This window comes from Salmo salar, chromosome ssa14, assembly GCF_905237065.1.
Source record: "Salmo salar chromosome ssa14, Ssal_v3.1, whole genome shotgun sequence".
Taxonomy (NCBI): domain Eukaryota; kingdom Metazoa; phylum Chordata; class Actinopteri; order Salmoniformes; family Salmonidae; genus Salmo; species Salmo salar.
The window spans coordinates 67,061,594-67,073,756 of record NC_059455.1 but is presented as its reverse complement, the minus strand read 5'-3'; the positions used below and the strand labels follow the sequence as shown (position 1 = coordinate 67,073,756).

The 12,163-nt window shown below is 40.3% G+C and overlaps 1 protein-coding gene across 2 annotated transcripts in view; it reads right to left on the bottom strand.

The window, feature by feature from the left end:
* The window catches only part of LOC106569881 (mothers against decapentaplegic homolog 4), a 37,761-nt gene that overhangs the window by 15,882 nt on the left and 9,716 nt on the right, over positions 1 to 12,163 (bottom strand). For both annotated transcript variants that reach the window (XM_014141592.2, XM_045694715.1), the window contains exon 3: positions 168 to 342. In XM_014141592.2, coding sequence (XP_013997067.1) covers positions 168 to 342 — 175 coding nt within the window. The remainder of the gene's footprint in view (positions 1 to 167; positions 343 to 12,163) is intronic.

The window sequence follows — 12,163 nt, the reverse complement described above, 5'->3', positions numbered from 1 at the left end:
TTGACTGAAACATCTCAGGTGGGAAAATGTGCATATTGTTTTTCTGCGGACTTTAATTTTTGGCATGTTATGACAGAAAACAGTGTTTACATATCAGAAACAGCTGCACCATTAGACATTACGCGATATATGGTGAACTATCCCTTTAAGCTGTTGAGCAGACCTACCAATGCCGGGAGAAACCACTCTCTCGTAGTGGTAGGGGTTGACACACACATTGTCATATTTGAGGTCGAAAGCGTACTGGCAGAACTTCACGTGCTTTAGCTCATTCTTGTGCAGGTCTGGCCAGCGCCATAGTCGAGCGTAAATCACATGGGGGAAGCCTTTCCTCCCTGCAACCTGGAGACAAAGAGAGAAAGAAAGGATGAGAGAGCGGGTGCGAGAGAAAGAGAGGGGGTGAGAGAGAGAGGGTGGGCGAGAAAGTGTTAGATACATAGAGATACATGGCCCTATTAAATCAAAATTAGTATATGGGTTTATCTAAAATCTCTTAACTGGGTAAGAATTTTAAGAGGCTGTGCAGTCAAAAACGTGATTTAACTTTTTTTTTACACTATGAGGTTGAACTTATGATAATGTCCTTTTATTGTCCTTGAACTTCAGCCTTTTCAGGTAGATGGAGTTTTTTGCCCACATCATGACATCATAATCTGATTATTCTGACCAATGACCAGTCATCTTTTATTTGCATATGTATCCTCCTACTTTGAAGGGGGAAGTAGGGTAGGCTCTAGGGCAGGGGTCTCCAACCCATTTACTGGACAACTACACTCCTGTAGGTTTTCGCTCCAACCCCAGTTGTAATTAACATGATTCAGCTTTTCAACCAGCGAACAAAGTACAAAGTTAACCTATGGAATTTTTTTAAGATGGTCATTTAGCAATTTGATTTAGAATTTTAGGACACCTCTAAGCATATATATATATATTTATTACATACACAGTACCAGTCAAAAGTTTGGACACACCTACTCATTCAAGGGTTTTTCTTTATTTTTTAAATGTTCTACATTGTAGAATAATAGTAAAGACATCAAAACTATGAAAGAACACATATGGAATCATGTAGTAATAAAAAAAAACACACATATGGAATCATATAGTAACCAAAAAAGTATTAAACAAATAAAAATATGTTATATTTTAGATTCATCAAAGTAGCCACCCTTTGCCTTGATGACAGCTTTGCACATTGTTGGCATTCTCTCAACCAGCTTCACCTGGAATGCTTTTCCAACAGTCTCGAAGGATTTCCCACAAATGCTGAGCACTTGTTGGCTGATTTTTTATTTTACCTTTATTTAACCAGGTAGGCAAGTTGAGAACAAGTTCTCATTTACAACTGCGACCTGGCTAAGATAAAGCAAAGCAGTGCGACAAAAACAACCCAGAGATACACATTAACAAACGTACAGTCAATAACACAATAGAAAAATATATGTACAGTGTGTGCAAATGTAGAAGAGTAGGGAGGTAAGGCAATAAATAGGCCATAGAGGCGAAATAATTTATATTTAGCATTAACACTGGAGTGATAGATGTGCAGATGAAGATGTGCAAGTAGAGATACTGGGGTGCAAAAGAGCAAGAGGATAAATAACAATGTGGGGATGATGTAGTTGGGTGTGCTATTTAGATTGGCTGTGTACAGGTACAGTGATCAGTAAGCTGCTCTGACAGCTGATGCTTAAAGTTAGTGAGGGAGATATAAGACTCCAGCTTCAGTGATATTTGCAATTCGTTCCAGTCATTGGCAGCAGAGAACTGGAAGGAAAGGCGGCCAAAGGAAGTGTTGGCTTTGGGGATGACCAGTGAAATATACAGTTGAAGTAAGAAGATTACATACACTTAGGTTGGAGTCATTAAAACTCGTTTTTCAACCACTCCACACATTTCTTGTTAACAAACTCTAGTTTTGGCAAGTCGGTTAGGACATCTACTTTGTACTTGACACAAGTCATTTTTCCAACAATTGTTTACAGACAGATTATTTCACTTATAATTCACTGTATCACAATTCCAATGGGTCAGAAGTTTACATACACTAAGTTGACTGTGCCTTTAACCTGTTAGGGCTAGGGGGCAGTATTGACACGGCTGGATAAAAAACATACCCGATTTAATCTGGTTACCACTCCTACCCAATAACTAGAATATGCATATACTTATTACATATGGATAGAAAACACCCTAAATTTTCTAAAACCGTTTGAATGGTGTCTGTGAGTATAACAGAACTCAAATGGCAGGTCAAAACCTGAGAGATTCCTTTACAGGAAGTGGCCTGTCTGACCATTTCTTGAACTTCTTTTCCATCTCTATCATTTACTAAGGATCTCTGCTCTAACGTGACACTTCCCACGTCGTCCATAGGCGCTCAGAGCCCGGGAAAAAACAGAATGTCGTCATTCCAGCCCCAGGCTGAAACACATTATCGCCTTTCTCAAGTGGCCGATCAAGGGACACTGGGCTTATGCGCGTGACCCGACCGCCCCCGCCTTTGGGATTTTTTCCTCTGTTTGCCGAAAAGGAGATTCCCTGTCGGAATATTATCGCTTTTCTACGAGAAAAATGTCGTAAAAATTGATTTTAAACAGCGGTTGACATGCTTCGAAGTACGGTAATGGAATATTTAGAATTTTATTGTCACGAATTGCGCCATGCGCGCGACACTTTGTTACTATTTCGGATAGTGTCTGGAACGCACGAACAAAACGCCGCTATTCGGATATAACGATGGATTATTTTGGACCAAACCAACATTTGTTATTGAAGTAGCAGTCCTGGGTGTGCATTCTGACGAAGACAACAAAAGGTAATCAAACTTTTATAATAGTAAATATGATTATGGTGAGTGCTAAACTTGCCGGGTGTCTAAATAGCGATGCCTGGGCCTGGGCTATGGGCCTGCGCTATGCCTGGGCTATGTACTTAGAATATTGCAAAATGTGCTTTCACCAAAAAGCTATTTTAAAATCGGACATATCGAGTGCATAGAGGAGGTCTGTATCTATAATTCTTAAAATAATTGTTATGCTTTTTGTGAACGTTTATCGTGAGTAATTTAGTAAAATGTTAGCGAATTCCCCGGAAATTTGCGGGGGGTATGCTAGTGCTGAACGTCACATGCTAATGTAAAAAGCTGGTTTTTGATATAAATATGAACTTGATTGAACAAAACATGCATGTATTGTATAACATAATGTCCTAGGGTTGTCATCTGATGAAGATCATCAAAGGTGAGTGCTGCATTTAGCTGTCTTCTGGGTTTTGGTGACATTATATGCTGGCTTGAAAAATGGGTGTCTGATTATTTCTGGCTTGGTACTCTGCTGACATAATCTAATGTTTTGCTTTCGTTGTAAAGCCTTTTTGAAATCGGACAGTGTGGTTAGATTAACGAGAGTCTTGTCTTTAAATAGCTGTAAAATAGTCATATGTTTGAGAAATTGAAGTAATAGGATTTTTAAGGTTTTGAAAATCGCGCCACAGGCTGCCAGTGGCTGTTACGTAGTGTGGGACGCAAGCGTCCCACCTAGCCCATAGAGGTTAAACAGCTTGGAAAATTCCAGAAAATGATGTCATGGAATTAGAAGCTTCTGATAGGCTAATTGACATCATTTGAGTCAATTGGAGGTGTACCTGTGGATGTATTTCAAGGCCAACCTTCAAACTCAGTGCCTCTTTGCTTGACATCATGGGAAAATCAAAGGAAATCAGCCAAGACCTCAGAAAAAAATTGGAGACCTCCACAAGTCTGGTTCATCCTTGGGAGCAAATTCCAAACGCCTGAAGGTACCACGTTCATCTGTACAAACAATAGTATGCAAGTATAAACACCATGGGACCACGCAGCAGTCATACCGCTCAGGAAGGAGATGCGTTCTGTCTCCTAGAGATTAATGTACTCTGGTGCGAAAAGTGCAAATCAATCCCAGAACAACAACAAAGGACCTCGTGAAGATCCTGGAGGAAACGGGTACAAAAGTATCTATATCCACAGTAAAACAAGTCCTATATCGACATAACCTGAAAGGCCGCTCAATAACGAAGAAGCCACTGCTCCAAAACCGCCATAAAAAATCCAGACTACGGATTGCAACTGCACATGGGGGACAAAGATCGTACTTTTTGGAGAAATGTCCTCTGGTCTGATGAAACAAAAATAGAACTGTTTGGCCATAATGACCATCGTTATGTTCGGAAGAAAAAGGGGGAGGCTTGCAAGCCAAAGAACACTATCCCAACCGTGAAGTACGGGGGTAGCAGCAACATGTTGTGCGGGTGCTTTGCTGCAGGATTTAGCACTTGGGGCACTTCAAAATATATGGCATCATGAGGAAGGAAAATTATGTGGATATATTGAAGCAACATCAAGATATCAGTCAGGAAGTTAAAGCTTGGTTGCAAATGGGTTTTCCAAATGGACAATGACCCCAAGCATACTTCCAAAGTTGTGGCAAAATGGCTTAAGGACAACAAAGTCAACGTATTAGAGTGGCCATCGCAAAGCCCTGACCTCAATCCTATAGACAAATTGGGGGAAGAACTGAAAAAGCGTGTGCTAGTAAGGAGGCCTACAAACCTGACTCCGTTACACCAGCTCTGTCAGGAGGAATGGTCCAAAATTCACCCAAATTATTGTGGGAAGCTTGTGGAAGGCTACCCAAAATGTTTGACCCAAGTTAAACAATTTAAAGGCAATGCTACCAAATACTAATTGAGTATGTAAACCTCTGACCCACTGGGAATGTGATGAAAGAAACAAAAGATGAAATAAATCATTCTCTCTACTTTTATTCTGACATTTCACATACTTAAAATAAAGTGGTGATCCTAACTGACCTAAGACAGGGGATTCTTACTAGGATTAAATGTCAGGAATTGTGAAAAACTGAGATTAAATGTATTTGGCTAAGGTCTATGTAAACTTCCGACTTCAACTGTACCTGCTTGAGCGGGTGCTACGGGTGGGTGTTGCTATGGTGACCAGTGAGCTGAGATAAGGCAGGGCTTTACCTAGCAAAGACTTATAGATGACCTGGAGCCAGTGGGTTTGGCGATGAATATGTAGTGAGGGCACGGCAAACGAGAGCATACAGGTCACAGTGGTGGGTAGTATATGGGGCTTTGGTGACAAAACGGATGGCACTGTGATAGACTACATCCAGTTTGCTGAGTGGAGTGTTGGGGGCTATTTTGTAAATGACATCGCCGAAGTCAAGGATCAGTAGGATAGTCGGTTTTACGAGGGTATGTTTGGCAGCATGAGTGAAGGAGGCTTTGTTGCGAAATAGGAAACCGATTCTAGATTTCATTTTGGATTGGAGATGCTTAATGTGAGTCTGGAAGGAGAGTTTACAGTCTAGCCAGACACCTAGGTATTTGTAGTTGTCCACATATTCTAAGTCAGAACCGTCCAAAGTAGTGATGCTCGTCGGGCGGGCGGGTGCGAGCAGCAATCGGTTGAATTTAGTTTTACTAGCATTTAAGAGCAGTTGGAGGCCACAGAAAGAGTGTTGTATGGCATTGAAACTTATTTGGAGGTTTGTTAACAGTGTCCAAAGAAGGGCCAGAAGTATACAGAATGGTGTTGTCTGCGTAGAGGTGGATCAGAGAATCACCAGCAGCAAGAGCGACATCATTGATATATACAGAGAAAAGAGTCGGCCCGAGAATTGAACCCTGTGGCACCCACATAGAGACTGGCAGAGGACCGAACAACAGGCCCTCCGATTTGACACACTGAACTCTGTCTGAGAAGTAGTTGGTGAACCAGGCAAGGCAGTCATTCGAGAAACCAAGGCTATTGAGTCTGCCGATAAGAATGCGCTGATTTACAGAGTCGAAAGCCTTGGCCAGGTCGATGAAGACGGCTGCACAGTACCGTCTTTTATCCATGATGGTTATGATATCATTTAGGACCTTGAGCGTGGCTGAGGAACACCCATGACCAGCTCGGAAACCAGATTGCATAGTGGAGAAGGTACGGTGGGATTCGAAATGGTCGGTGATCTGTTTGTTAACTTGACTTTCGAAGATTTTAGAAAGGCAGGGCAGGATGTATATAGGTCTATTACAGTTTGGGTCTAGAGTGTCTCCCCCTTTGAAGAGGGGGATGACCGCAGCAGCTTTCCAATATTTGGGGATCTCAGACGATACGAAAGAGAGGTTGAACAGGCTAGTAATAGGGGTTGCAAAAATGTTGATGCTTGTATTCTTTTCAAGTCATTGCCTATCTAACTTAGGGTTCATTTTACACTTCCTAAGACTTCCACTAGATGTCAACAGTCTTTAGAACCTTGTTTCAGGCTTTTGCAGTGAACAGAGTGCGAACAAGAAGGCCAGGAAGTTGGTGACTCAGAAATGACATGAGATCAGTGGCGCGCATTCACATGATGAGGTAGCTGTGTTCCATAATGTTTTTCAAGACATTGGAATCGTCCGGTTGCAATATTATTGACGTTTTATGTTAAAAAGGCCCTAAAGATTGATGCTATACAACGTTTGACATGTTTCTACGAACGTAAATATAACTTTTTTTGACTTTTTACTGAACGCGCAAACAACAAGGAGGTATTTGGACATAAATTATGGACTTTAACGAACAAAACAACATTTATTGTGGACCTGGGATTCCTGGAAGTGCTTTCTGATGAAGATCATCAAAGGTAAGTGAATATTTATAATGCTATTTATGATTTTAGATGACAGCAAAATGGCAGGTATCTGTATTGCCTGATGTATTTTTCTGAGCGCCGTACTCAGATTATTGCAAAGTGTGCTTTCCCCGTGAAGCTTTTTTGAAATCTGTCACAGCGGTTGCATTAAGGAGATGCTTATCTATAATTCTTTGAATAACAGTTTAATATTTTATCAACGTTTATGATTAGTATTTTTGTAAATTGTTGTGCTAATTCACCGGCAGTTTTGGAGGCAAAATATTTTCTGAACATCACGCGCCAATGTAAAATGGGGTTTTTGGATATAAATATGAACTTTATCGAACAAAACATACATGTATTGTGTAACATTGAGTCCTAGGAGTGTCATCTGATGAAGATCGTCAAAGGTTAGTGCTTAATTTTAGCTGTATTTCTGGTTTTTGTGACCCCTCTCCTGCTTGGAAAATGGCTGTGTGGTTTTTCTTGTGTTGGCACTGTCCAAACATAATCTAACTTTATGCTTTCGCTGTAAAGCCTTTTTGAAATCGGACAATGTGGTTGGATTAAGGAGAGGTGTATCTTTAAAATGGTGTAAAATAGTTGTATGTTTGAGAAATTTGAATTATGACATTTTGTTGTTATGAATTTGCCGCCCTGATATTTCACTGGCTGTGTCCCGCAGGTGGGACGCTAGCGTCCCACGTAGCCCATAGAAGTTAAAGAATCTCAAATATATACTTGATTTGTTTAACACGTTTTTGGTTACTACATGATTCCATATGTGTTATTTTATCATTTTGATGTCTTCCCTACTATTCTACAATGTAGAAAATAGTACAAATAAAGAAAAACCCTGGAATGAGTAGGTGTGTCCAAACTTTTGACTGGTACTGTAATATATTTTTATAAAATATTGAATTTGGCCTTTACTACTATAGCCCATAGAAATATATTGAATAACACATTCATAAAAGGCAAAAAAGACAAAACAAATCATGAGGAATCAGGTTTTGAAGTGTCTGTCCTATATATCTGGGAGATATAAGAACACTTGTTTTTTTGGACACATATTTAACCCCTTATTTTTGTTGGCACAAAACTACCTCCATACTTCTATTTGTTTGTATGGGTTACCTTCAGACAAATCCCTTATGGGGGTCGTAGAGCAAAACGGAGAACACCATCATGTTCGTTTTCGTGAAAAGACAGATTTTCGATATGTCTCATGGTCTGACAAACACAGCTGTAGCTCAGCCATCTTCCACTTGGCAGAAGGCCAACATAGGCGGATGAGGCTGTTATCTCTAGCTTAAACTGACGGATTGATGGGAATGTTTTTTATTATGTTACTTAGATTGAAGCAAAGATGGAACCTCATGATAAACTTTCATGAGGTTTCTTTGGAAGAGGAACAGAGAGAGACAAGAGACTTTAAACCTCTTGGGGCTAGGTGGGACGCTAGCGTGCCACCTGTGGTGCACTCCATCAACAGCAGGTGCATTTCAAGAGCGGCAAATTTGAATCCAAATAAATGTCAAAATTCAAATTTTTCAAAAATACAACTATGTTACACCATTTGAAAGATAAACATCTCCTTAATCTAACCACGTTTTACGATTTCAAAAAGGTTTTACGGCGAAAGCATAAATTTAGAGTATGTTAGGACAGTACATTTACAAGAGTTGTGTGTAATGTTTTGTCAAGTCAAAGACAGGGTCACCAAAACCATAAAACCAGCTAAAATGATACACTAACCTTTTACAATCTCCATCAGATGACACTCCTAGGACATTATGTTAGACAATGCATGCATTTTTAGTTCTATCAAGTTCATATTTATATACAAAAACAGCGTTTTACTATGGCATTGATGTTGAGGAAATCGTTTCCCTCCAATAACCGGCAGTCAAGTCAGCGTCACAAATTAAATAATTAAAATTAGAAAACATTGGTAAAATATTATATTGTCATTTAAAGAATTATAGATTTACATCTTTTGAACGCAATCAACTTGCCAGATTTAAAAATAACCTTACTGGGAAATCACACTTTGCAATAATCTGAGCACTGTGCCCAGAAAAATACGGCGTTGCGATACAGACTAGACGTCATGTTGGGGAGATCTAAAATCGAAAATACTATGTAAATAATCCATTACCTTTGATTCTCTTCATCAGATGTCACTTCCAGGTATCACAGGTCCATAACGAATGTAGTTTTGTTCAAAAAAGCTCATCATTTATGTCCAAAAATCTCCGTCTCGTTAGCACATGATGTAAGCCAGCCGGACTTCTCGTCATGAACGAGGGGAAAAATATATTTCCGTTCGTTCAAACATGTCAAACGTTGTATAGCATAAATCATTAGGGCCTTTTTAACCAGAACATGAATAATATTCAAGGTGGACGAATGCATAGCCTTTTATAACGTATTGGAACGAGGGTACCCAACATGAAGTAGCGCGCCAGGTGTCTAATGGGACATCACCGTTCCATGGCTCTTGTTCGGTCAGATCTCCCTCCAGAAGACTCAAAACACTTTGTAAAGGCTGGTGACATCTAGTGGAAGCAATAGGAAGTGCCAAAATATTCCTAAACCCCTGTGTGTTTCAATGGGATAGGTTTAAAGTCAATACAACACATCAGGTATCCACTTCCTGTCAGAAAATGTCTCAGGGTTTTGCCTGCCAAATGAGTTCTGTTATACTCACAGACACCATTCAAACAGTTTTGGAAACTTTAGAGTGTTTTCTATCCATATATAATAAGTATATGCATATTCTAGTTACTGGGTAGGATTAGTAACCAGATTAAATCGGGTACATTTTTTTTATCCAGACGTGCAAATGCTGCCCCCTAGACCCAACAGGTTAACCTCTTTTCATACACGTTTGGGCTGAAGGTCAGGGATCAACTGATAGGAGCTACCAGGGATTCTGGTGTAGCGGACATGAGTCGGACTCATGATGAGGTAACCCTGCCTGTGACTTAACCCAAGGCCCATCTAACAGTCAAGACGTTCGTTTCCCCTGTGGGAGACCTGGGTTCGGATCCTGTTCGTGACAATTGTACCCAATTGTGGGTCAGTCTCTTGTGAAAGAGGTGGTCTAAGGGGGGTGAATGTAGCAGACATGAGTCGGACACATGGCCTCGTGATGAGGTTGCCCCTCATTGTCACCCTTGGTCTAACAGTCAAGACATTGGTTTCCCTTGGGATACCTGGGTTCAGATTGTGCCTGTGACACTGGTTTCTCCCATTACAAATCAGGGCACCCTCATAAGTCTTGAAAATATTAACATATAAACATACACTACCGTTCAAACGTTAGGGGACACTTAGAAATGTCCTTGTTTTTGAAAGAAAAGCACATTCTTTGTCCATTAAAATAACATCAAATTGATCAGAAATACAGTGTAGACATTGTAAATGACTAATGTAGCTGGAAGCGGCTGATTTTTTTTATGGAACATCTACATAGGCGTACAGAGGCCCATTCTCAAGCAACCATCACTCCTACAGTTGAAGTCGGAAGTTTACATAAATTGGAGTCCTTAAAACTAGTTTAAGTGTTTCAACCACTCCACACATTTCTTGATAACAAACTATAGTTTTGGCAAGTCGGTTAGGACATCTACTTCGTGCATGACAAGTCTTGTTTACAGACAGATTATTTCACTTATAATTCACTGTATCACAATTCCAATGGGTCAGAAGTTTACATACATCAAGTTGACTGTGCCTTTAAACAGCTTGGAAAATTCCATAAAATGATGTCAATTAGCCTATCAGAAGCTTCTAAAGCTAATTGACATCATTTGAATCAATTGGAGGTGTACCTGTGGATGTATTTCAAGGCCTACCTTCAAACTCAGTGCCTCTTTGCTAGACATCATGGGAAAATCAAAAGAAATCAGCCAAGACCTCAGATATATGTTTTTTAGACCTCCACAAGTCTGGTTCGTCCTTGGGAGCAAATTCCAAATGCCTGAAGGTACCACGTTCATCTGTACAAACAATAGTACGCAAGTATAAACATCATGGGACCACGCAGCAGTCATACCGCTCAGGAAGGAGACGCGTTCTGTCTCCTAGAGATGAATGTACTTTGGTACGAAAAGTGCAAATAATCCCCAGAACAGCAGCAAAGGACCTTGTGAAGATGCTGGAGGAAACAGGTACAAAAGTATCTATATCCACTGTAAACCGAGTCCTATATCGACATAACCTGAAAGGCCGCTCAGCAAGGAAGAAGCCACTGCTCAAAAATGGCCACAAAAAAGCCAGACTATGGTTTGCAACTGCACATGGGGACAAAGATCGTACTTTTTGGAGAAATGTCCTCTGGTCTGATGAAACAAAAATAGAACTGTTTGGCCATAATGACCATCATTATGTTTGGAGGAAAAGGGGGGAGGCTTGCAAGCCAAGAACACCATCCCAATCGTGAAGCACAAGGGTGGCAGCATCATGTTGTGGGCGTGCTTTGCTGCAGGAGGGACTGGTGCACTTCACAAAATAGATGGCATCATGAGGTAGGAAAATCTCAAGACATCAGTCAGGAAGTTAAAGCTTGGTCGCAAATGGGTCTTCCAAATGGACAATGACCCCAAGCATACTTCCAAAGTTTTGGCAAAATGGCTTAAGCACAACAAAGTCAAGGTATTGGAGTGGCCATCGCAAAGCCCTGACCTCAATCCTATAGAAAATGTGTGGGCAGAACTGAAAAAGCGTGTGCGAGCAAGGAGGCCTACAAACCTGACTCAAGTTACACCAGCTCTGTCAGGAGGAACGGGCCAAAATTCACCCAACTTATTGTGAGAAGCTTGTGGAAGGCTACCCAAAATGTTTGACCCAAGTTAAACAATTTAAAGACAATGCTACCAAATACCAATTGAGTGTATGTAAACTTCTGACCCACTGGGAATGTGATGAAAGAAATAAAAGCTGAAATAAATAATTCTCTACTATTATTCTGACATTTCACATTCTTAAAATAAAGTGGTGATCCTAACTGACCTAAGACAGGGAATTTGAACTAGGAATAAATGTCAGGAATTGTGGAAAACGTAGTTTAAATGTATTTGGCTAAGGAGTATGTAAACTTCCGACTTCAACTGTATGTTCCAATGGCACATTGTGTTAGCTAATCCAAGTTTATCATTTTAAAAGGCTAATTGATCATTAGAAAACCCTTTTGCAATTATGTTAGTTATGTTAGCACAGCTGCAAACTGTTGTGTGATTAAAGAAGCAATAAAATGTCCTTCTTTAGACTAGTTGAGTATCTGGAGCATCAGTATTTGTGAGTTCAATTACAGGCTCAAAATGGCCAGAAACAAAGAACTTTCTTCTGAAACTCGTCAGTCTATTCTTGTTCTGAGAAATGAAGGCTATTCCATGCGAGAAATTGCCAAGAAACTGAAGATCTCGTACAATGCTGTGTACTACTCCCTTCACAGAACAGCGCAAACTGGCTCTAACCTGAATAGAAAGAGG